The sequence below is a fragment of the Lycorma delicatula genome, chromosome 4 (assembly GCF_047948215.1).
Source record: "Lycorma delicatula isolate Av1 chromosome 4, ASM4794821v1, whole genome shotgun sequence".
Taxonomy (NCBI): Eukaryota; Metazoa; Arthropoda; class Insecta; order Hemiptera; family Fulgoridae; genus Lycorma; species Lycorma delicatula.
In genome coordinates, this window is record NC_134458.1 from 207,487,944 (window position 1) to 207,511,043 (window position 23,100).

At 27.2% G+C, this 23,100-nt stretch overlaps 1 protein-coding gene across 1 annotated transcript in view; it reads left to right on the forward strand.

Annotated features, from left to right (window-relative positions):
* The window catches only part of dpy (fibrillin-like protein dumpy), a 705,616-nt gene that overhangs the window by 510,227 nt on the left and 172,289 nt on the right, over positions 1–23,100 (forward strand). The window contains exons 78-93 of the mRNA XM_075365108.1: positions 259–570; positions 1,893–2,219; positions 2,329–2,652; positions 3,749–4,066; positions 5,709–6,035; positions 7,102–7,431; positions 8,729–9,037; positions 10,409–10,741; positions 11,454–11,765; positions 13,350–13,661; positions 14,194–14,378; positions 14,499–14,643; positions 15,794–15,895; positions 17,600–17,809; positions 18,611–18,928; positions 20,789–21,115. Of these exons, the coding sequence (XP_075221223.1) occupies positions 259–570; positions 1,893–2,219; positions 2,329–2,652; positions 3,749–4,066; positions 5,709–6,035; positions 7,102–7,431; positions 8,729–9,037; positions 10,409–10,741; positions 11,454–11,765; positions 13,350–13,661; positions 14,194–14,378; positions 14,499–14,643; positions 15,794–15,895; positions 17,600–17,809; positions 18,611–18,928; positions 20,789–21,115 (4,491 nt within the window). The remainder of the gene's footprint in view (positions 1–258; positions 571–1,892; positions 2,220–2,328; positions 2,653–3,748; positions 4,067–5,708; positions 6,036–7,101; positions 7,432–8,728; positions 9,038–10,408; positions 10,742–11,453; positions 11,766–13,349; positions 13,662–14,193; positions 14,379–14,498; positions 14,644–15,793; positions 15,896–17,599; positions 17,810–18,610; positions 18,929–20,788; positions 21,116–23,100) is intronic.

The following is a 23,100-nucleotide window of genomic DNA, read 5'->3' on the forward strand; positions in this document are numbered from 1 at the left end:
GTTTTTCCTTTCATTTTTCCATTTTTAAGATCTTAAATATAAGCTTTAATAATTTTAAATATCTTTTAACTTAAAATTTTACTTTATTTCTGTTAACAGAATATTTTATTTTATAATCTGTTTTATTTCTTTTTTTTATGTAATTTTTCTATAAATTTAGATATAATTTTTACTCTTTTTCTTTTATTTGCATGTTGATTTTTCTTTATTTTGTATTAAATATTCTTCTTCTTCACTGTGTTTCTTTATTATCTATAGTTGAACCAGCAAAACCGAAGAATCCATGTGAACCAACACCATGCGGTTCTTATAGTCAATGTCGTGTTGTTAATGGACATGCTGTATGTTCTTGTCAATCTAATTATGTTGGTACGCCACCTGCTTGCCGACCTGAATGTATTGTCAGTGCTGACTGTAGTCAGGATAAAGCTTGCATCAATCAAAAATGTGCTGATCCATGCCCTGGTACATGTGGTTTGAATGCTAGGTGCCAGGTTGTCAATCATAATCCTATATGTAGTTGTGCTCCTGGATTTACCGGTGATCCTTTCATCCAGTGCCTTAAAGAGAGTAAGATTTCTTTCTTTATTCTTTATCTATTAATTTATTTATATTCTCTTATTTACAGGTGTATGCATTTTAATTCATTTTTTCTTGTATTCTTTTCAGTTTTTTAAATTTAATTTTTATACTTTACTCATGCTTTAAGTGTATAATGCATGGTTGACTTGCTATCTATAGAATTTCTTTACCCTAAGAATTTTCCAAGTGAAAGAATTTTGTACTTTTTACACTATTTATATGTATGGTTTTTCTTTCATGAATTTACTCCAATTGTTTTACATATAACCATTTTAAAATCACTTCTAATTTAGTGAAAACTTATTAATAAAATATGATGATAATTTTTTATATTTGGAAGTATTTATTTCATATAAATTTTATAAGACATTCTTTTTGTAGAATGTCTTTCTGCTAATAAATTAATTTTTGTAACTATTAGAAAGAATAAATATTTTTATCCTTAATTTGTATTTGTTTTTGCACATATTATGTGTACATTTTATCATAATTTCAGTAATAAATTGAATAAAAAATGAAAACAAATAATTAATTAAAATTTTTACATTAAGAAAACTTTCGAACATTTTTGTTTTTATAAATAAGACCTATGCTGTATAAAAATAAATTAAAAAATATAAATTGTTCAAAAATCATTTACAAAAAATTTAATTAGAATTTAAAACTGTATGCATGTTTCAGTTATTAAATAATCATCATCAGTAGGTGAAATATTGTTTTAAAAAATTCTATGCAAATAAAAGGAAAAATGGCAATGACAAAATAATAATAATTAATAAATAAATGATGAACTATACTGGCAAAATATTATTTTTGTTATTGTCTATTTAGTTGGTAATAATTATTTTATCCTTGTTTTCTTTTTATATTATGTATTTGTTTTGCTTTTATCTGATGATAATTATTTTATAGTCAAAATGTTCATCTAGTTTTAGATGTAGATTAAATCCATTTTGTAAAGTTTTGAATATTTTCTTTTTCAAATTCACATATTTTATGAACTATTAAATATTGCATTTTTTAGTTTTGTTTCTTTTTTCTTTCTTGAAAAAGGTTTTTTCCATTATCTTAAATTTTATCAAATAAAACTATACTAATTCACTAGTTTTATGTAATTTCAGTTATTCTTGAACTTACTTTTAAATGATTTATTTGTCTTTCTTTTATGTTTTTACTTGTTACTTTTATTCTTGTTTTTATATTTACTTTTATTTACTTACATATATCTGTAATAACTGCCTAATTTTAAATATTTCTTTTTTACTATACACTTCCTTCACTGTTTTTTGCATGTCTTTTTTGTGCTACAGCTCCTAGCCCACCAGCACCACCAAGTGGAAATCCATGTGTACCATCACCTTGTGGACCCAACTCACAGTGCAGAGTAGTAGGCAATACACCTGCTTGCTCATGCTTAGTAAATTATGTAGGAAGACCTCCAAATTGTCGACCGGAATGTACAATCAATGCTGAGTGTGCTGGTAATTTGGCTTGTCAAAAAGAACGCTGTATCAATCCTTGTCCTGGTTCTTGTGGTGCGCATGCAACTTGTACAGTCGTTAAACATGCACCTCAATGTGCTTGTGAACCAGGATATACTGGAGATCCATTCGCCGGATGCACTCAGATTCAACAAAGTAAGCGAATTTCCATTTTTCTTCATCTTTTTTGGAATTTATATTTTCATCATCCAGAAATTTGTTGAAGTTGATTCTATATCACGTTTCTTTTCTATTGCTCTTTCAGTACAACCTACCGAAGGACCGAGAATGCCTTGTAATCCATCACCTTGCGGTGCAAATGCTGTTTGTAAAGAACGTAATGGAGCAGGATCTTGTGTATGTTTACCAGAATATTTTGGTGATCCATATACTGGATGTAGACCCGAGTGTGTTATCAACTCTGATTGCGATCGCAGCAAGGCTTGTGTTAATAATAAATGTAAAAATCCGTGTCCTGGTACTTGTGGATTAAATGCAGAATGCAGAGTTGTTAATCATGCACCATCTTGTTCTTGTCTACCAGGATTTTCTGGTGATCCTCTCACGAACTGTCTACCTGTTCAACCTTGTAAGAACTGTTCTGTTATCTTTATCTTAGTTTCTTTTTAACTGATTATCTTAGCCTTATTTTCTTAATCATTTACTTTGATTGCTTTTAAACTTCATTGATTGTATCTTTACTTTTGCTGTGTTTATCTATTTGACTTCGATTAGATAATTCTTTATTCTTACTTTAATATGCATCTAATCTTTTAAATATAAAAAGTGATCTTTCTTTAATATAATGAAGAAAGGTTGGGCCAGTTTATTTTAATTCTTGTTTCATGCTAATTTTTATGCTTATTAACTTAAAAGATACGTTCATGGATTTAAATCTTACTAAAATTACAGAATAAACTGTCTCAAAATGGTTATTTTGAAATTATTTTATAAGATGTACCAATAAAGTTTAAATAGAGTTTTGCAATCTAATGTATGGTAGTATTAAATAAATTTAATTTATACCATATTTTACAAAAAAAAGAATATGTCATAGATTACTCTTGCAGGGTACTGACTGCTTCCCAGTCACTATTTATGTGTTTTATCTTACTAGTTCTGGCATTACTTTATGTGCAAACTGATCATTGTAGTTGAGAGTTTATATTGTCCAAGTAATACTCTAAACTGTGAGATAGACAACAATATGTTCTGGTTCTTTTATTTAATAGTTTATATTTTATAAAAACAAGGATATTTACCTGTGTTGTGATTCATTGGTATTAGTTATTAGCACTATTAATTTTTTTAGCAATTTTACTTTTTCTTTTCTTCTTAGATTAACCTTTGCTAATTTCTCAGTATCCATTAATTATAAGCAATATTTAGTCAAAATGTATGTTTAGTATTTTTGTTATTAAAATTTTCAATGTTTACTATCTCTGAATGCTTATTTTCTGTTTTTGTGTTATTACTTTTACTTGTACTTTTAAGGGTACTTTAACTTATACTTTTTACTTATTCATATCTATTATTACAATTTATGTTTTGCTACTTTCTTGACATATTTTATCTGTATTTTAGCTGTTTTATGTTATTTCTCTCTTTTGTACTCGTTAACTTTACATTTTTTAATTTTATCTCTTACCTTGTGTATTCTGTTCATACTTTTTCTTATTCTATAGCTCAAGCACCTCCGACTCCAACAAATCCATGTAAGCCATCACCTTGTGGTCCTAATAGTCAATGTCGTGAAATAAATGGACATGCTGTATGTTCATGTTTAACTGGATTTGTCGGTTCACCGCCATCTTGTCGACCAGAATGCGTTGTTAGTTCTGAATGTCCTCAAGATAAAGCTTGCATCAATCAAAAATGTGTCGATCCATGTCCTGGTACTTGCGGTACAAATGCCAGATGTCAGGTTGTAAATCATAATCCTATTTGCAGCTGTGCACCTGGATTTTCTGGCGATCCTTTTGTTCGATGTATTAAACAAGAAAGTAAGCTATATTTACTCTTTACTCTTTCTTTCTATCTCTGTCATTTAGATAACGCAAATTAAATTTATAAGGTAGTACCATGTTGAAAAAATGAAAACTATGCAGTCTTGTAATATTTAACTTTATTTCTGGAGGGGCATTTTCATTGAATATTTTTAGGAATTGGTATTTTTTAATTATTTACAATTCATATTATAACTGTTGTTTATAATAATTAAGTAGTTAACAATTAAATCTTCTTTTACCCTCAAAATTATCTACAACATGGTACTTTCCTTTTCTTGTTTTAAACTATTTTTTTTTTATGTTTTGATTCTATCACTTGAAGAAGTTAACTCTAAATTTTATTCATACTAAAAATGAATATAATCTTTGATATCTATTATTTTCTTTCATTAAGGGAAGTGTTTGTTTCTGTAGATACTTAACAGTTTTGGAGTTAACTTTTCCAAGCTATCTTGTAAATATTATTTATTTACTCTTATTTAAGTGATTATATATATATCTTTAACTAACCTCTTTCTTTATTTTATTAAAAAATATAAATAGCATTAAAATATGTTGTTTTTTTGGACAAATCAAAATTTTTTAGATGCATATCAGTAAAATGAGATTTATTGTTTGGCCAGATAATATCTGAAATTATTATAAAGTTTGCTCATGGATCGATCGTTAATGGTTATATGTTATAAAAACCGGTTTGATGTTTTACTGAAGAATAATTAAACTCTATGCGACTTTTTCACAAAAAATGTCAAATATAAATCAGCATATAATTACTGTTCTTATTGTCTATTTGTAATATTTCAACTGTTAGACGAACTATGATATATTTTTTTTAGTAATGTCTGTGTCGTACATTTCTTATCTAATCTGAACACTTCACTGATTTTAATACATTTAGCAGAAATTTTCTTTTAATCAAAAAGGTTTTCTAATTCAGTTTGTATTTCGTGAAGAAATCAAAACAAAATATTTGTTTCCATATTTCTCTTTTTTAACATTATTTCAGGGTTTAAAAATTAATTCATAACACATTATGTTTTTTTTTTAAATCAACCTTTTGCATTAAAATATATATTTATACATATTTTTTCTCAGCAGTTTTAGTTTTTACATTTTGTTTGTAATTTTTTATCTTGTTCATTTTTATTTTAAAAAACCATTACTTTATTTATTCTTTACATTTATATTTTAATTAATTTTATTCTTGTAGTTTTTATTTTTGATCTTTGTTTCTCTTTTCTTATTTTATTTTTATATACTTATTTTTTTTAATTACTATATAAAATAGCACATGTAAAGAACTATTTAAAATTTTTAATTCCGATGTAGAAATACACGTATATTAATATTCAATTTCTGTTTCTTGTACTAATTTTTTATTGTTGTGACATACTTTTGCTACATTTTTTTTATTTTCTCTTAGGTTTTTTCTTTCAGTATAATATTGTATTAAGAATTTTACTTATTTTTCTTAATCTTTTTTATAAATACTATCTAATTATTTCTAAAACTGTTTATGTTTTGTGTTTTAATCTTAAATATACTGTCCTTTTTATGTGTTACTGTTATTATATTTTCTTTTATACTTCTGTAATTTTCTATTCTTAGTGGGTTGCTCTCTTTTTTCTCTTTCTAGCACCAACTACACCTGCTCCTCCTGTGAACCCTTGTGATCCTTCACCTTGTGGACCGTATTCACAATGTCGTGCCGTCGGATCAACGCCTGCTTGTTCTTGTTTACCAAATTATGTTGGTCGTCCACCAAATTGTCGTCCTGAATGTACAATTGATGCAGAATGTGCTAGTAATTTGGCTTGTCGTAATGAACGTTGTGTCGATCCTTGTCCTGGATCTTGTGGTCAGAATGCTCTTTGTAGAGTTGTTAATCATGGCCCTGTTTGTACTTGTCCCCAAGGATTTATTGGAGATCCTGCAACATTGTGTAATCCTGCACCGCTTACAAGTAAGAGATAAGTTGTATTGTTTGGTTTGATAGTAGGTCTTAAATGGTATTTTGTTTTATTTTGATTATTTTTATTGTCGATTATGTTTGATCAATTAATTATACGATTTTTTTTTTGTTTGTATTCTATGGGAGTGGATGTTGTGTGTGCATGTACAGATAAAGAATTTACTTCACAGTACTTCGCATTTATTTTTTAATTTTAATGTACATTTCATTTTATAAGGATCATTAAATTGCATTAACAGGTTTGTATTTATATTGTATAATAAAATTATTTTTGTTCTGTCATTCACAAAAGTTCTTACTTTCAACTTAAGAGGGTATTATCATAGATTTAGTTTATAGTTAATTAAACATTAAAAAAAAAAATTAAATGACATGGCTGGCATATAAATTCTAATTTAAGGTAAGTAAATTTTGTAGACAATTAGATTTTAACAGTATTTAATGGACGATGACAAATTAGTTTACATCAAGTTATATTTACATAATAGTTATAATGTATTTATTATAAAACAGTTTTTTTTATTTTCAATCTAGACTGCCTAAAGAGCAGTCATTACGTTATGCTTTTTCAAAAGTGATTATTATTAAAGTAAATATTACTCAATAAATTTTTTATCGTACAATTTTATTAACAAACAATATTTTTCATTTATTTATTGTTCTATTCAAATGTTTATGTTTGTAATGTTATTAACATTATTAAAAATATTACTTAAAATGTTATTCATTTTTGTTGTTATGGAGTAAAATACTTCTCAAGTTTTAATCATTGATTCATTTATGCAACGTAATTGTGAATATTAGAATTTAATAATCCTAACTAATTGTCCTCTGCATAAATCTATCTATTTAGTCATTTAAGACTAGATTAAATCTTTGTAGTTTTAAATGTCTTTGTTGTTTATAAAAATGATTTTCTCTCTTCAGTTTATATTTTCAAGTTTATGTTGAAAAGTTAGTGTAGAATTATTAACATTCTGTTTATCAGGAAAATTATTTTTTCCATTTTATTTATAGCTATTGTATTAATGTTAATTGTAATTGTATTTCACTATAGCTTCAGAAAGAACTCCAGTTCAGACTGATCCATGCCTTCCATCACCCTGTGGAGCGAATGCAGAGTGCCAGGATAGGAACGGTGTGGGAGCTTGCACATGCTTACCAGGATTCCAAGGAGATCCATATGCTGGTTGCCGTAGAGAGTGTGAAAATAATGCAGATTGTGCACCTCCACTTGCTTGTATTCGTTTCAAATGTATAGATCCATGTCCAGGAACATGTGGTGTTGGAGCTGAATGTACTGTTGTTAATCACATACCTGTTTGTTCATGTCCTGCTGGTTTCACTGGAGATCCATTCTTCTCATGCAGACAAGCACCACCTACGCGTAAGTAAATTAACTAATATAAAAATCATGTATGGTTATTTATGATGTACAAATAAAATTTCTTAAGATGATTTATCTGTTATTTTCATTTGCTGTTTTTACATCTTAATTATTTATCATAATAAATCATTGGAGTTCCCTTGTGTGTTTAAAAATTCATAAGAAAGTCTCTGGAGGCCACAGTATTAACTTGTAAATTAAGGTCATTAAGTTTATTTGTAAATGTTTCCTGTAGAGAGGTAATCACTAAAATTCAAGTCCATAAAATTAATGTTGCTTTTTAATTGAAAATTAACTGATTTTTTAAAGTCGAGTACATAAGTATTTTGTTAATTTTTGCTCAAGTACATTTTTTCTGTTTTATGGTTACTAAGTTTTTAAAATTTGGTTATATTCTAAGTTTTTGAAGTTCTGAATATTTCAATTCCAGTCAGGCACAGTATTATTCACCTGCTGTAAATTCATCTCATACATATATATATATAAACTGCATTGTAACTATAATTGCGTAGCTGCCTGTTGCTTCAAACACTAATAAATAAGTAAATAAATATTTTATAACATTTATTTTTACCAGTATCATATTTATTTTATTTTTATTTTTTATAATGCTATACAATATAGTGAAAATAAGTAAATAAATATTTTATAACATTTATTTTTACCAGTATCATATTTATTTTATTTTTATTTTTTATAATGCTATACAATATAGTGAAAATAAGTAAATAAATATTTTATAACATTTATTTTTACCAGTATCATATTTATTTTATTTTTATTTTTTATAATGCTATACAATATAGTGAAAGACTAAAACTGATTTAAGCAGCCGTTAAGAATATTTAAATTGTAGAATTTCTTTTACAGAAATTTTTTATTGTTAACATTTCTTTTATATTTAAGTTTAATTTTTGTATATACTACTAATTCTACCATATCTGTTTGAAATTGAATATCTGTTTATAATTGTTTGAAATTGAAATGTGCATCTTATTTAAATTTTCTTTTATAAATAATTCTTTAGTGATTTTCTTTTCAGTTTTATAGGTGTTTATATAAAAAATATATTTAGTATCTGATGGTAAATTAAATTTGAAATGTAATAGTGCTTCTATGTTTTAATCAATTTACAGTTAGTTATAGTTAGTCTTCCTTTGTAAGCCCTGAATAAGCTTCCTTTAAGTAGAAACTCCTTTTAATGGCATTGTATATATGTCCTGTAAAGTTAATATGTAATAATTATAAAATTTTACACTATATTATTACATTATTACAACTTTTTTTATGTTTACAGCTCCTCCAAGACCAGAAGATCCGTGTATTCCTTCACCTTGTGGACCAAATAGTCAATGTCGTGTTGTAAATCAGCAAGCAGTATGTTCATGTCTTGCCAATTATATTGGATCACCACCAACATGTCGACCTGAATGTATTGTTAGCTCTGAATGTCCATTAGACAGAGCTTGTGTTAATCAAAGATGTTCTGATCCATGTCCAAATACTTGTGGTCTTCGTGCACAATGTACTACAAAGAATCATAATCCAATTTGCGCTTGCCCACCTGGCTTTACTGGAGATCCATTTTCACAATGTACTTCAATACGTAAGTATTTTAAAAGTACTTGAATGTTCTTATATTTTAATCTGTTAACTGTTTCCTTCATTTATGCCTTATCTCACTACTAGCACCAGTTTTCTTTACCAGAATTTAAGATTGTTATTTTTTATTTTTTTTTTGCAGGTAGATCACTAAAAAAGTAGACAGAAGTTAAACTTTATTTGTTTTATAAAACTTTCATAGTAGTTCTTGTCATACTTGTCTCTGAGCAATATAGCCTTCCTGATTGTTCATCCATAAAAATTCAGTAAAAAAGAATTTTTCTGATGGTGGTATTAGCCACCACTCATGAATTTATCCATGTTGTCTTGGAGCATCACAGTTTCTGTCAATATATCAAATTCCAGGTCTGATGTGATTAGATATTAGCCCTGAACTATCAGGCTTTAAGAGATTAGTCCATTAAAACCATTTTTATGATTCACTATAGTTCATTTATCTATTGCTAGATTTCCTTAAACGTAATGAAGAGAATAATCTTAGTAGATAGAATATATTAAATTTAATTTTCATATTTCTTTCGCAAAATATTTTAATTCTTCTTTTACTAAAATAACCTAATTGATAATTTGTGTTTGGCTTTTGTTTTCATTTACAATTGAGCTCAAAAATGTGTCTATTAATTGTGTCAAAAATTAAAACGAACTGAATCATAGTTAAGTGTTTTAGCAAATTGTTCAAAAACCTCCAAGCGTGTAAGTTAACTTAATTCTTCCACTAAAATGTGTAATGTGTAGTAATTGTAATAGTAAACTTAGCAGAGATCAGTTTTAATATTTCTAAAAATCTAATCCTTCTATTTTTAGAGAAGTTAAATTTTTAAATTGTTAGTGTAAAATGTGCATTTTGCACATGGCAGAATTAACATAACTCCCACTTAACGTGTAGCAGTCTAAGGATTAATATTCTTTTTTAAGTTTTATTTGTCTATTCACATTTACATACATTTATATACTTATTTATGAATTTTTTAAATCTTTGCTTAAAATGCCACTCTCCATGGCAAAATGGTAGCATCTTGGCCTTTCATACAGAGGTCTGGGATTCGAATCCTAGTCAGGTATAACATTTTTCATTCGCTACAAATTTCCATTTTCACATTACCATGTACAAGCTTATTTATAAGCTTCTGTGGTGAATGCTTCCATCAGTCAAAAAAAAAATCCTTTTTTTATAGTAATTTATTAAAGTATTCATTATGAATTCTGTTATTTAAATATCGTTTCAGTTTTTTACATTTGCACTTTACATCAGAACTCAGATGAAAAGTTGAACCTTTTATTTTTTTGTATTTGTTTACAACAGTTTTAGTTAAAGTTTGTTCTGAGTTTTAATTTTTTTTAAATTTGTTTTTAGCTCCTCCACCATCTGCAGCACCTACAGAAAGACCACCTTCTTGTGTTCCAAATCCATGTGGACCTAATTCTCAATGTCAGCTACTCAATGGAAATATTGCCTGTTCTTGCTTACCAGATTATATTGGTTCACCACCAACATGCAGACCAGAATGTGTCTTGAGTGCAGAATGCCCAAGTCAAATGGCTTGTATTAATCAGAAATGCCGAGACCCCTGTCCTGGTTCATGCGGCACAAATGCAAATTGTAGAGTTTTAAATCATATACCAGTTTGTACTTGTAATGATGGTTTTACTGGAGATCCATTCACACAATGCGCACCAATACCTATCAGTAAGTAATGTGTGAAAATTATTAATAGACTTTATAATTATACTATAGTTAATTCAGTTTCCATTGTTGTTTACTATTTAATGTAAATGCTAAAAATTGTTTTCAGTTATGTAGATATTGTAATTTAATTCAGTCACTTACAGTTAGTTGTATTTATTATTATTGAACTGATTATACTATGAATTGACATTTAATTGAATAGGAAATGTAATTTTTTATTTAAAAATATTTATCAGAACAATGAAATTTACAAAATTCTTCCATTAACTTTGTAGTTCTAGGCAATGTTAAGATTGTAATTTTATCATTTTAAATTACAATAACATTACACGTAAAAGTTGTGAATTCCTAATGAGAGACCATAAGGTGCTTCAGATAAAGAGAACAAACAATGTTAGGCTTTACTTAAATGGTTTTTTAAATATTCCAGAAAGAAAACTAATGAGTGTAAAAGTATAAATATCGTAACTGTAAACAGAAACTGGGACATTTATAATAGCTTTTGATTAATCAGGAACAAGTATGGTTCTTCTTTTGAGATCTGGATTATTGAGTTTCTGCTAAATTGTAATTTTTCTGTTTTCTTTTGTTTTTGTTTATTATTTTTGAGCATATATTTTTTTAGTTTAAAATGCATACACAGTATGTAAGAAAATTATACAAAAATATTGATTGACTGTTTTTGTAATAAAAGTTATATTTTTACTTTCAGCTACTCAAGCTCCTGCAACAGCAGATCCATGTAATCCTTCACCATGCGGACCAAATGCTCAGTGTAACAATGGTTTATGTGAATGTATACCAGAATATACTGGAAATCCATATGAAGCTTGTAGACCAGAGTGTGTTCTTAATCCAGAATGTCCACGTGATAGAACTTGTTTAAGAAATAAATGCCGTGATCCTTGTCCTGGTACTTGTGGTCAAAATGCACAGTGCGATGTTATTAACCATATACCAGTATGTTCTTGTCCTCAAGGTTATACTGGCGATCCATTTTCTAACTGCAGGATTCTTCCAGCAGGTATTTAAAGTACCTTTTACCATATCATTTTTTTTGTGATTGTAGGTTAGTTTTTATCACAGTCAACACTTTTCATGAAACTTAAATAGTTAGATTGAATTTTATTTTATTGAAATATTCATACAAGTTATAGTAGAATACAGGTAGATATAATAAAAAAGTATTCAGATTACCAATTGTAATTACTTAAAAATGATGATATGGCCAAAGTTGACAAATTATTTGAATATAAAAATCTAAAAACTTGTGAGCTATTATAATTATCTGTCAAGACTGATTTTTTTTTATTCTCTTTCCTGGTGGGAATTCTTTACAATCCCACCCAAAATTAAATTCTTAAATATATATATATATATATATATATATATATATATATATATATGTGTGTGTTAAGTAAAAAAAATGTTATGTTATTAATTTGTGTTTGAATTAGGGATGGTATTTAATGCCTTCATTTACAGTTATTGTGTTATGAAATCCATTTACAGGCACTTTTGCACACTTTAATGTTGCTGTTTTTGGATTAGTATTTTTTGTTATTTTTATGTCAGATGATGCAATTTAATTTTGAGTAAATTTATTAAAATAAACTTGGCTTTGATGTTTAGATGATATAATATTCTTTTTAATTTAGTAAAATAAATTTTTTTTTGTCCATATCTTCCACTGTACCAATTAATATCAAAAGCATAAACAAAATTCAGCACAATCCACCAAAGTACAGAATCAATAACATCTCTTACCTTAAAATTTTCTCATCATCAGTGATTAAAATTAAAATTTGATTATACATTAAACAATAAAATATTTAACATCATATTATTCCATACATTACATATAATAATTAAATAGTTAGTCAAATAATTAAATCTTTAATTTTAAAAACATTAAAAATGTTTATACATGTTTGTGACCAGCCACTAAATACAGCACTGTCAGAGCACTAATGTCAGCAATGACAGTGCTGTATTTAGTGGCTGGCCACAAACATGTATAAAGAAATTGTAATATTTTTAAGATTAAAGATTTAATTATTTTAATTAGTTATTTGACTACATATATTATGTCATGTGTGGAATAATATTATGTTAAATATTTTATTGTTTTAATGTATAATCAAATTTTAATTTTAATCATTGATGATGAGAAAATTCCTCGAAAGCACTTTTGATTTATAAAAAAAAAGAAAAATAATAAGATAAGGTTATTGATTCTGTACTTTGATGGATTGTACTGAATTTTGTTTATGCTTTTGGTTTTATATTCTTTTTATTTGTTCTAACAAAATTACAGTTGAAAATAATGTGTTGCACAAAAGATCAAAGTAACTATTAAATATAAGCCCAGAGGGCTTATGTTTTGAAAATTTGTTTTTTTAACTTGTTTGAAGGATGGATTTTATAAACTATTTTTTTTTTTAAAAGAACCATGTAACTATTGTATGTTTTAAATAATCTTCTATTACATTTTATGATAAATTCATTTTAAAATGTAGATATTTTTGTTACAAATAATGGGTTAAAAAGCTATAGTATTTATTTTGGTTTTATTATTTTATATTATTGTTTATAAATTTTTTTTCAGCTCCACCAACACCACAAAATCCATGTTCACCATCACCTTGTGGACCTAACAGTCAATGTCGAGCATCTGATGGACATGCAGTATGCTCCTGTTTATCTGGGTACAGCGGTAGTCCACCGAGTTGTAGACCTGAATGCATTGTCAGTGCAGAATGCCCACAAACTCGTGCTTGTGTTAATCAGAAATGTACCGATCCATGTCTTGGTTCTTGTGGTCTTAACGCTAAATGTGAAGTAATAAATCATAGCCCAATTTGTAGCTGTAGAGTGGGTCAAACAGGAGATCCCTTCAGAAGCTGTTATGATATACCACGTTAGTATTTTTGTTATTTTTAAAATCACAATATTGTAGAACCTTTTGTTTAACTTACAGTTTTTAAACAAAACTTTAATTTTCCTATTTATATGGATATTAATAAATTAATGGGAGTCAGCAATTGGACTTATTAAAAAGGTTACTTGGCAGCTGCTGGTTTTGAACTCATATTTACAGCTGAATACCTCACAAACTCAGTTGTTATGAAATTGTGGCTGTTTCTATATCTAAATAAAATCTACTTATAATGATTGTAATACATGATTTATTTATTAAGCCTGTAGTTGAGCATGTGTGAATGGAGGAAAAGTAGAGCATAAAGAAAGATTAAATAAAATTAACTATTTCTTCTGATACCTTACTAGAAAAAGTAAGTAAAGTCCTTTATTATTAAGTATGTATGTATGTTTTTCTTGATTCTATTTTTATATAGTTTTCTGTTTCTCTTTTATTTTTACCTCCATATTTACTTAATATTTGTCTGATATTTATATTGTGTTAATTTAAAATGTTTATTTTAATTTTATAGCAACACCTCCACCACCACCAGAAGCACCAAAAAATCCATGCGTACCATCACCTTGTGGTCCTAATTCACAGTGTCAGCCAACTGCAAATAATTCGCCAACATGTTCATGCTTACCAGGATATATTGGAGCTCCACCAAATTGTCGACCAGAATGTGTTATCAATCCAGATTGTCCAACAACTCAGGTACTTATATAATTTTTTTTTTTTTATGAAATAATTTATCATTTATTTATTATTAATTAAAACAATGTTTAGTATTAAGAAACTAAGAAAAAATTTATTTTTTATTGTTTGTTTTTTTAGGCATGTATTAATAATAAGTGTTCTGACCCTTGCCCTGGTTCCTGTGGTCTAAATGCTCAATGTCAAGTCGTAAGTCATGCTGTTAGCTGTTCATGTCAAACTGGATTTACTGGAAATCCATTTATTCAGTGCTTGCCACAGAAACGTAAGTTATACTTTTGCATTTTATTTTATTATTCATAAAAAAATTAATGTTGGTTGTTTCTTGAATTAATTATTATCCATAATTCAATGTACACATTCAAACCATAACTTTCTTTCTTTTAAGATATTTTTTGAGAAAAATATCTATAAATTTAACTGTAATAAAATATATCATAAAATATAAATATAAAAATATAAAAATTTAACTATATCAATGATTTAAAATTAGACTTGATTGTAATAGAAATGGAAAGTGTCAATTGATTAAAAAAGCAAGAATGATTGTACATAATATATTTTGATTAATGTTTGATCATCTGATGTGTTACAGTACATATTTTACTTAAGAAAGATGAAGTCCATTACTATTTGCCATTCATTCATAATTGACTAGAATCTATTTTCCCTGAATTATATTTTCTAAAGAAAATTTGAGGGCACATGTATGACTTACTTTTTATTCATTCATAGTCAGTGAATTAAACTGATAACACTTCACATCCAGAAAATGGACAAAAAATGTATAATACATTTATATTTATTTTATTTTATTTTTCTCCGAATTTCTAACTTGCTAATAATACAAAGTTACTTCTAGAATTATAATTTTCTAAATATTTTTTTAATTTTTTTTTTTTCTTTTAATTATATCTGTAGGTGTATTAGCTTCAGAACAGATATATTATATTGTAATCTGTAGTTATGGTTGTTCTGCAGAAATATTTTTACATATTTATTAATTAATTCTTTTCCCCTCTTAAGTTTTTCAATTAATGTTTCAATGTTAAAGTTTTTCATGCCCAAGAAAATAGTAATTTAAGGATACATAATTTAAATAATTAATGGGTAAGATTAAGGACACATCAACAAATTAACAATTTTATTGTATAAAAATGCTCTCTTGTTTATTGAACTTAAAATGAAACAGAAGCAACTCTGTTCATAACAAATAATTAAAACAAGGGAAAAAAATTCCCTGATTTAGTCTGAATAATCTGATGTGAAACATGAAACAAATTAGTGCAATTGTTATTTTATGTATCGTGTTGAATTTTTAATTATATATCAGTGCATATATGTATTAAATAGGTTAAGCATGTCCATAACTATTATTAATTACTAATTTGTAATATTATTGTTTTTAATTACAGAAGAAGTAATTAACCCATGTCAACCTTCACCTTGCGGTGCTAATGCAGAATGTAAACAACGTAATGGAGTTGGTGCATGTAGTTGTATTGCTGATTATCAAGGTAAACTGCAAAACTATTTCACTATTAGTTTATTGTTTTTCTCTTAAGGGATAGACATGATTTATATACTGAATATTTGTAAATTAGTTACACAAAAGTAATCTGTAATAATGAAAAAAGTAATTAACTTACAGAAATGTTTGATTCAACACTGATTACAGTATGTGTTTCATTTACAAATATTCAGTATGGCTATCTTTTGTATCACGGTAGATGTCCCATCTGTAATCATTTCTTGCCAAATCCTGTGAAGTATGTCTTGATGTATGGTGGCACAGCTCATTGACATTTCCTGGAAGCAGAGGAACAAACACTCTGTCTTTAACCTCATACAGAGAAGTCCATTGAAGTTAAATCAGGCGATCATGGTGGCGAGGAAATTTTTCCACCACGTCCAATTCAAGTCGGCACTTTCCTATTGAGATATGTCACAACTGCACTATGATAATGTGGTGGGGTGCCATCTTATTGGAAAATGAACTCTGTGCCTATTTCCTGTTGTAATTGTGGCATTAGATTATGTTCAAGCATTTCCACGTATGATATGCCAGTTACAGTTGACTCGTCAAAAAAGAAAAGACCATTATTTTTGTGAGAACGTACAGCACAAAAAACACATTCAACTTAAACAAGTCCCGTACATGTTTGATTGTGTGACATGGATTCCACTCACCCATATCTGGACATTATGTCCATTCACTTTACCACTGGTAAGGAAGGTTGCTTCATCACTGAACACAATTTTATTAAAATAATTATCTTCAGTCAAAATTTTGTTTAATAGTTTATACAAAACCAGGTTCTTTTTTCTTTATCACCTTCACTGAAAGCTTGTATCAGTTGTAATTTGTAGGGTTTAAATGACAGTCGATTACACAATACCATCCAAACTGTAACCCTAGGAATATTCATTTCTAAGCTGACACATCCCGTTAATTTACCTAGACTAACAAATCAATGTCTGTTGCACTTGTTCAATTGCCGCTTCAGAAATTGAAAGGCTTCCTTGACCTGGCTTCCTATGTGATACACAACCTGTTTCAATGAAACAATTGTACCGTACAATAACAGACTGTCTTTGAGGTGGTTGTCTAATATTCTGGTCTTGTAATTAACAAATATTTCATTTTTTAAATATTTTGTATGCACTTAATATTTTTCCATTCATGGTACTGCATATTGAAAAACATTTTAGTTGTGATTGTCAAGGTACAACTGCATTTGAATGAAACTTACAAACACTAATCATCCAATTCGAAATTGCCCATTAACTTTTTTGATTTAATTAAATAAACTTATAAACCTATTATTATTTAATTAACAAATTAAGGTAAATTTGAATAAAGTATTTTTAAGCTTGAGACACAATATCATATTAATACCATTAAATTATTAGATGTATAATTATAAAAATGAATTTTATTGTAAATTATTATCAGCCATGTTAATAAATATTCTGGTTCCCACATAAACAATGAAATAAATTAAGTGACATCAGGCATGATTAGTAAATAAATTTATATCAAATCCTGCTGCCATTCGTTAGTAGCTTGGAAGGGTAGTACGGAAAGAGTAAGCTGCCATAAAACCTCCACCTATGACCAGAATTGTGAAAAATTTATATGAAGACAAAATACATTAACTTAAATGGTATTTAAGATTTATATGTTCCCTTTAATAATTAAGATATTTTCTTATTAACAGGTAACCCATATGAAGGTTGTCGTCCAGAATGTGTTCTTAGTTCAGATTGTCCAACCGATAGAGCTTGTGATCGTAATAAATGTCAAGATCCATGTCCAGGTGTGTGTGGTCAATTTGCTCAATGTTCAGTCATAAATCACATACCTACTTGCACGTGTTTACAAGGATATGTTGGTGATCCTTTCTCAGCATGCACTCTTCAACCGCCTGGTACATATTTTTACTTTATTTGTATTATTTAGTCATTATTTATATATTGTTTTTAATGGTTATAGCTGATTTATGATTCTGTTTCCTCATTTATTTTGTGAAGCATTATTAAATCTATTATTAATGAACTAACTTAATTAATTTATGCTAAATTTAATTTTCTAACTTAATTGTTAATAATATTTAAATTAATAATTATTATTAATTTTATTGTTTAGGAAAAAATGTTTTTTTATTAATAAAGGAATTATTAATAAAAAATTGTAATGTTAGTAAAGAATACGTGTGGTTATCATAATCCAAAATAAATCAATTTTGAGGATTTACTTTTTTAGGTTTTTTAATTTTATTTTTTTATTTCATTATTATTATGATTTAAGTCATGGCATTAAAGCAGTTACAGTTTCAGCGTTATTATTATATAGCATTATTTAATTGTTTAAAAATAATATCTAAAAATAGAATTTTAGGTATACTGTAATGGAGGTTTTTTCTTCCTTGAAATCATTTTCTGATATACATTGTAGCCTTCATAGCTTTCACTACTGGGGGCTTATATGATCTAATGAACCTATTTTATATAATTAGAAAGATCTTTTTTTATTAATAAAGAAGTTGCTAATAAAAATTTTATGTATTGCTGCTACTGATTTTATTATTGTATTAATGTCGAATGCGCATAAAATTAATAAACAATAACAGATTCTTTTTATGTATTTATTTTATTATATAATTAATTCTGTTATGAGTCTTAAGGTTTAATATAATTATTTGTATTTATTTTTTATTATTTTTTTGTAGTTACAACTCAAGCAACAATTCAAGATCCATGTAATCCATCTCCATGTGGACCAAACAGTATTTGTAGAACAGTTAATAGTCAAGCAGTTTGTTCATGTTCACCTGATTATATTGGTGCTCCGCCAAACTGTAGACCAGAATGTGTTGTAAACAATGAATGTCCACAAAATCAAGCTTGTTATAAATTTAAATGTACGGATCCATGTCCTGGTACATGTGGCTTAGGTGCACGTTGTCAAGTTATCAATCATAATCCAATATGTAGTTGTCCAGCAGGAATGACTGGTGATCCATTTACACGTTGTGTACCTATACCACGTAAGTATTTGTTTATGTTTTAATTTATATTTATGGTTAATTTAATGTCGTTAACAGTACAAGTTATTGTAAGTCTGTATAATTTTGGTATAATCATATAAATATTCTCTATCATTATATATAAGATTAAGAGCCGACACTGTACATATAATCAAGATGAACAAAGTATTTAAAAATTATTATTTTTAACTTTGAATACAAATAACTATTGTATGAAGTTAATAGTTTAATTTTTTTTTTTTAATAAATGAGCTTTTATATCTATAAAATGAGATTAAATATTTAATGTTAGTAAAAGGTATGAGGTGTGGTTAGCAGAATCCAGAATAAATATAATTTTTTAGGTTTTTTATTTTAATATTATACTGCTTTAAATCATACCATTAGTGCAGTTACAGTGTTCAGCAGTTATTTTAGTTCTGTCCCGGGTCAGCTTCCCCAGAGATAGTGTCCAATCCATTAGATTGATTGTTCTGTAATTCTGCATTAAGAACATTGAATTTTAATTCTAATATTATTCAAGTTCTTTACACATTAAATGGATTAGAGAGTATGAAGTTAAAACAAATTGCACTGTCTCAGGAATAATCAGTCTGAGACTGAACTAAACCAAATATCAAACTGTTAATTGAGCTAAAAGTTCTAGGACATTATAATCTCAACTTAAAAAATATTTTTAAATTTGCAGAGTTAGTCCTTCGTATTTGACTTTTATTTTAATGTAATCTCTGAGCAACAATTTTAATTTTGATTTTGTTTTTTTAATATATATTGTTTTTTTTTAACTGTGGATTTACAAATCATGCAATTCCTATCTGTTAAGTTTTAAATTTACGTAGCATGTTTTTCTTAATTCTGGTTTCTGAATTAAAAGTTTAACTGAAACAGAATTCATATTTAAATATCACATCAGAAAAATCATTGAAATTAAAAACTCATTATTGATGAACAATCAAATAATTTATGATAACACCTTTTTAATTTTAACATTTTTTGTACCTATTTTTTAATCTTATAATATCTTCATAATTTGCTTTACTATTGTTTAATATAATTTTTTATTTTTATATATAAACTTAGACTTTAACCACTTCTAATTTTTTATCTAATTAATTGTATAAGTAATGATGCTGCTCTGTTCAAAATTTTACCAGTTTCCCTTGTTCTGTCCCGGCAAATCCTGGGCAGTTCCTTTTTTATTCATGAATTAGCACATCAACCCATTTCTGATATAATCTATATAATGAATAATTATATATTGATCTCAATTAAACATATATTTTACATTAAAATTACCATCTTATAAAAATTGTGAAATTAAGTGGTCATTTAGAAACATATTTCTCCTCACAGACCCTTGTATTATGACCAAAACATACACTTTCTAATTACAATAATAAACTTTACAAATATAAATAAGTAATCTTTTACTAAATAAAAAGGTTTTTCAAATTACAAAATTACACAAAAATTCATAATAATTAACTTAAAATCTGTAAAAAAAAAAAACCAGAATATTACTAATATACAGGGAACAAATATTAAATATATTGAATAGCTGTATTGTAATTGTATTGCTGTTTAACTGTAATAACCATATGATTTCTATAAGAAATGTAATATATATAAAGAGATTTCTATAATTGAAATAAAGAATAAACTAAATACAAATACTTTTTAAGGATTATATTGGAATGTAAATAGAATATAAGTGCATTCATTTGTAACAGAAAGAATAAACAATGGAAATAACTTTACTCATATTTATCAGCAATTCAAAATTCTTGTGTCCAAAAAATCAGTTTATAAAAGTTGAAATTTTGTTATTCCAATCATTTACATTTTATTTTGTAATTTCAGCTCCACCACCTGCTGCTCCGCCAACACCAGTTAATCCTTGTGAACCATCTCCATGTGGACCAAACTCTGAATGCCGTGTAGCAGGCAGTTCACCATCATGTTCATGTCGTCCAAACTATATTGGTTCACCTCCAAATTGCAGACCAGAATGTGTTGTAAACACCGATTGTCCATCTACACAAGCATGTATAACTGAAAAATGTCGTGACCCATGTGCTGGATCTTGTGGACTTAATGCCGAGTGCCGTGTACAAAATCATATACCAATATGTACTTGTAGCGTTGGAAACACCGGTGATCCATTTACACAATGTTCACCTATTGTTGGTATGATTTAAATTACAGATTTTTTATTATTACCATAATTAAATGTAAGTTATTAAAGTATATATTTTCATTGCATTTAAATATAGAGTGAGACTGTTTTAAGTCAAAGTAATATTAAAAAATAATTTTCTTTGTTATCTCAAACAGTATTTCAGGTAAAGTTAGTAATAAATCGGTAAAGTATTCCAAAAAATTTATGGTAGTAGATTAATGTAATTAAAATGTTTTTGTCAAACTAGTATAATAGGAAATATTTTTCAATTGATTTTCATTAAACCTTTATTAAAAAATAAATAGAATCAATTTTGGGATAAAAAAATTCACATTTAGAATGTTTTAAATGCTTTAAATTAAACTTTTTTGAAGTTGGCACCAGATTAAAAGTTTAGGAGATTATTCTAATTTTGCATTAGCATCTGAAGTGGAATTTTAAAAAGAATTTTTTTTAATTTTCAGTGTGTTTTTTTAATTTTTAATTTAGCATTATAATTTGTTTTTAAATTTTATTTTAATATTTTAGTCTTACTTTTAATTACAGTATGAGTTGGCCAACAATAAAATTCTCCCCTTACAGACCAACCAATAGAACTTAAATTGCTTAACAAATAAAATGAAAAACAATATGTATACATAACATACAATGGTTTTATTGATTATTATCAAAAGTCATTTAAATATACATATACAATGTGAATACTCTAATAAAAAATGCAATAGCAACTTTAGAATTGATTTTTCATGAAATCTGATGACAGATTCAGTTTGGGTATGTTGAGGTACCCCAGACTGAAAAAACCCCATTAAATTGCTCCCATAGTCGCCAAAATAATGAAATGTAATGATTAATAATATTCGCCATGTGCATCTACTATGTAAATGTACATATACTTCCCTGCTGATAGTATAATACTTCCCCTTTACACGGCTTCTTTCACGCATTCAGACGTTTATCCCTATATTTGGATGCATTTTTTACCTATTTCAGTGCAATATATTGCCTTGCGATGAGTGGATGATTTGTAGCACCTGTAGTATACTTTAAAAATCTTTTTGAAAAATTATAATCGAACCATTTGTCAAGCAAGGATGCATTATGCAAAATGTGCACAAAAAGATGCAATTGTGCAAAAAGTACTAATCGGACAGCAGTCATCTTTCACCCACATAATTTACATATTATTAACCACTCTTTCCTGAAAGACCTATGCTACAACTTGTAAATTGGCGGAGTTGTGGATTTTTGAAAAATTACACTCTTTTATGGATTTTTTTTTTTTTGTTACAAATGCCCGAATTGAGTCAATAAAAGCTCATTTTAAAGTTTTTTCAGTGCTCTACAACTTTTCTCATTGGAGCACATTAGTTTTCAACCTAGATGTGAAAAACTAAAAGAAACTGGATTTCCTGCTTTTAAATATTGTTTAAAAAAACAACAAATTAGGAGTTGGAAACATGTATGTTTTCATGTATTAACCGTACTTCAAATCGTGGCACAGTTAGTTTTTGAAGGGGAATTTAGTCACAAAACAATTTTTTTTTCTTCTATTGATTGGTCTATTAAAAGAAAAGCTTTTCATAAGAAATTTAATGACGAGAAACCTGAGTCTTGATAAAAAGAAGGAAGGATTCCAGAGGAATGATGTAAATCTGTATGAATAATATAGATCTGTTACCAAACTTTAAGAGCAAAGTCTTAAATTAAGAATAGGGGTATTATTTTTTTATCCTAATTTTTCCTAGTAGTTTTCATGAATCTTTATTTGAAATCAAGCTATATCAATGTGATTTTTCGTTTCAATAATATTTTATTTTAGTTATCTAAAAAGACTTACTATGGGATTACTCAAGGGATTTCCTATAAAAGAAAGGTAAAATATGAACCATGATCTGCTTATTTGATAAAAAGTAAGACACAAACATAGATTAAAAATAATATTGAATTAAAAATTTCTTTCTTTTCATTTTCTTAGTTAAAAAAAAAAAGT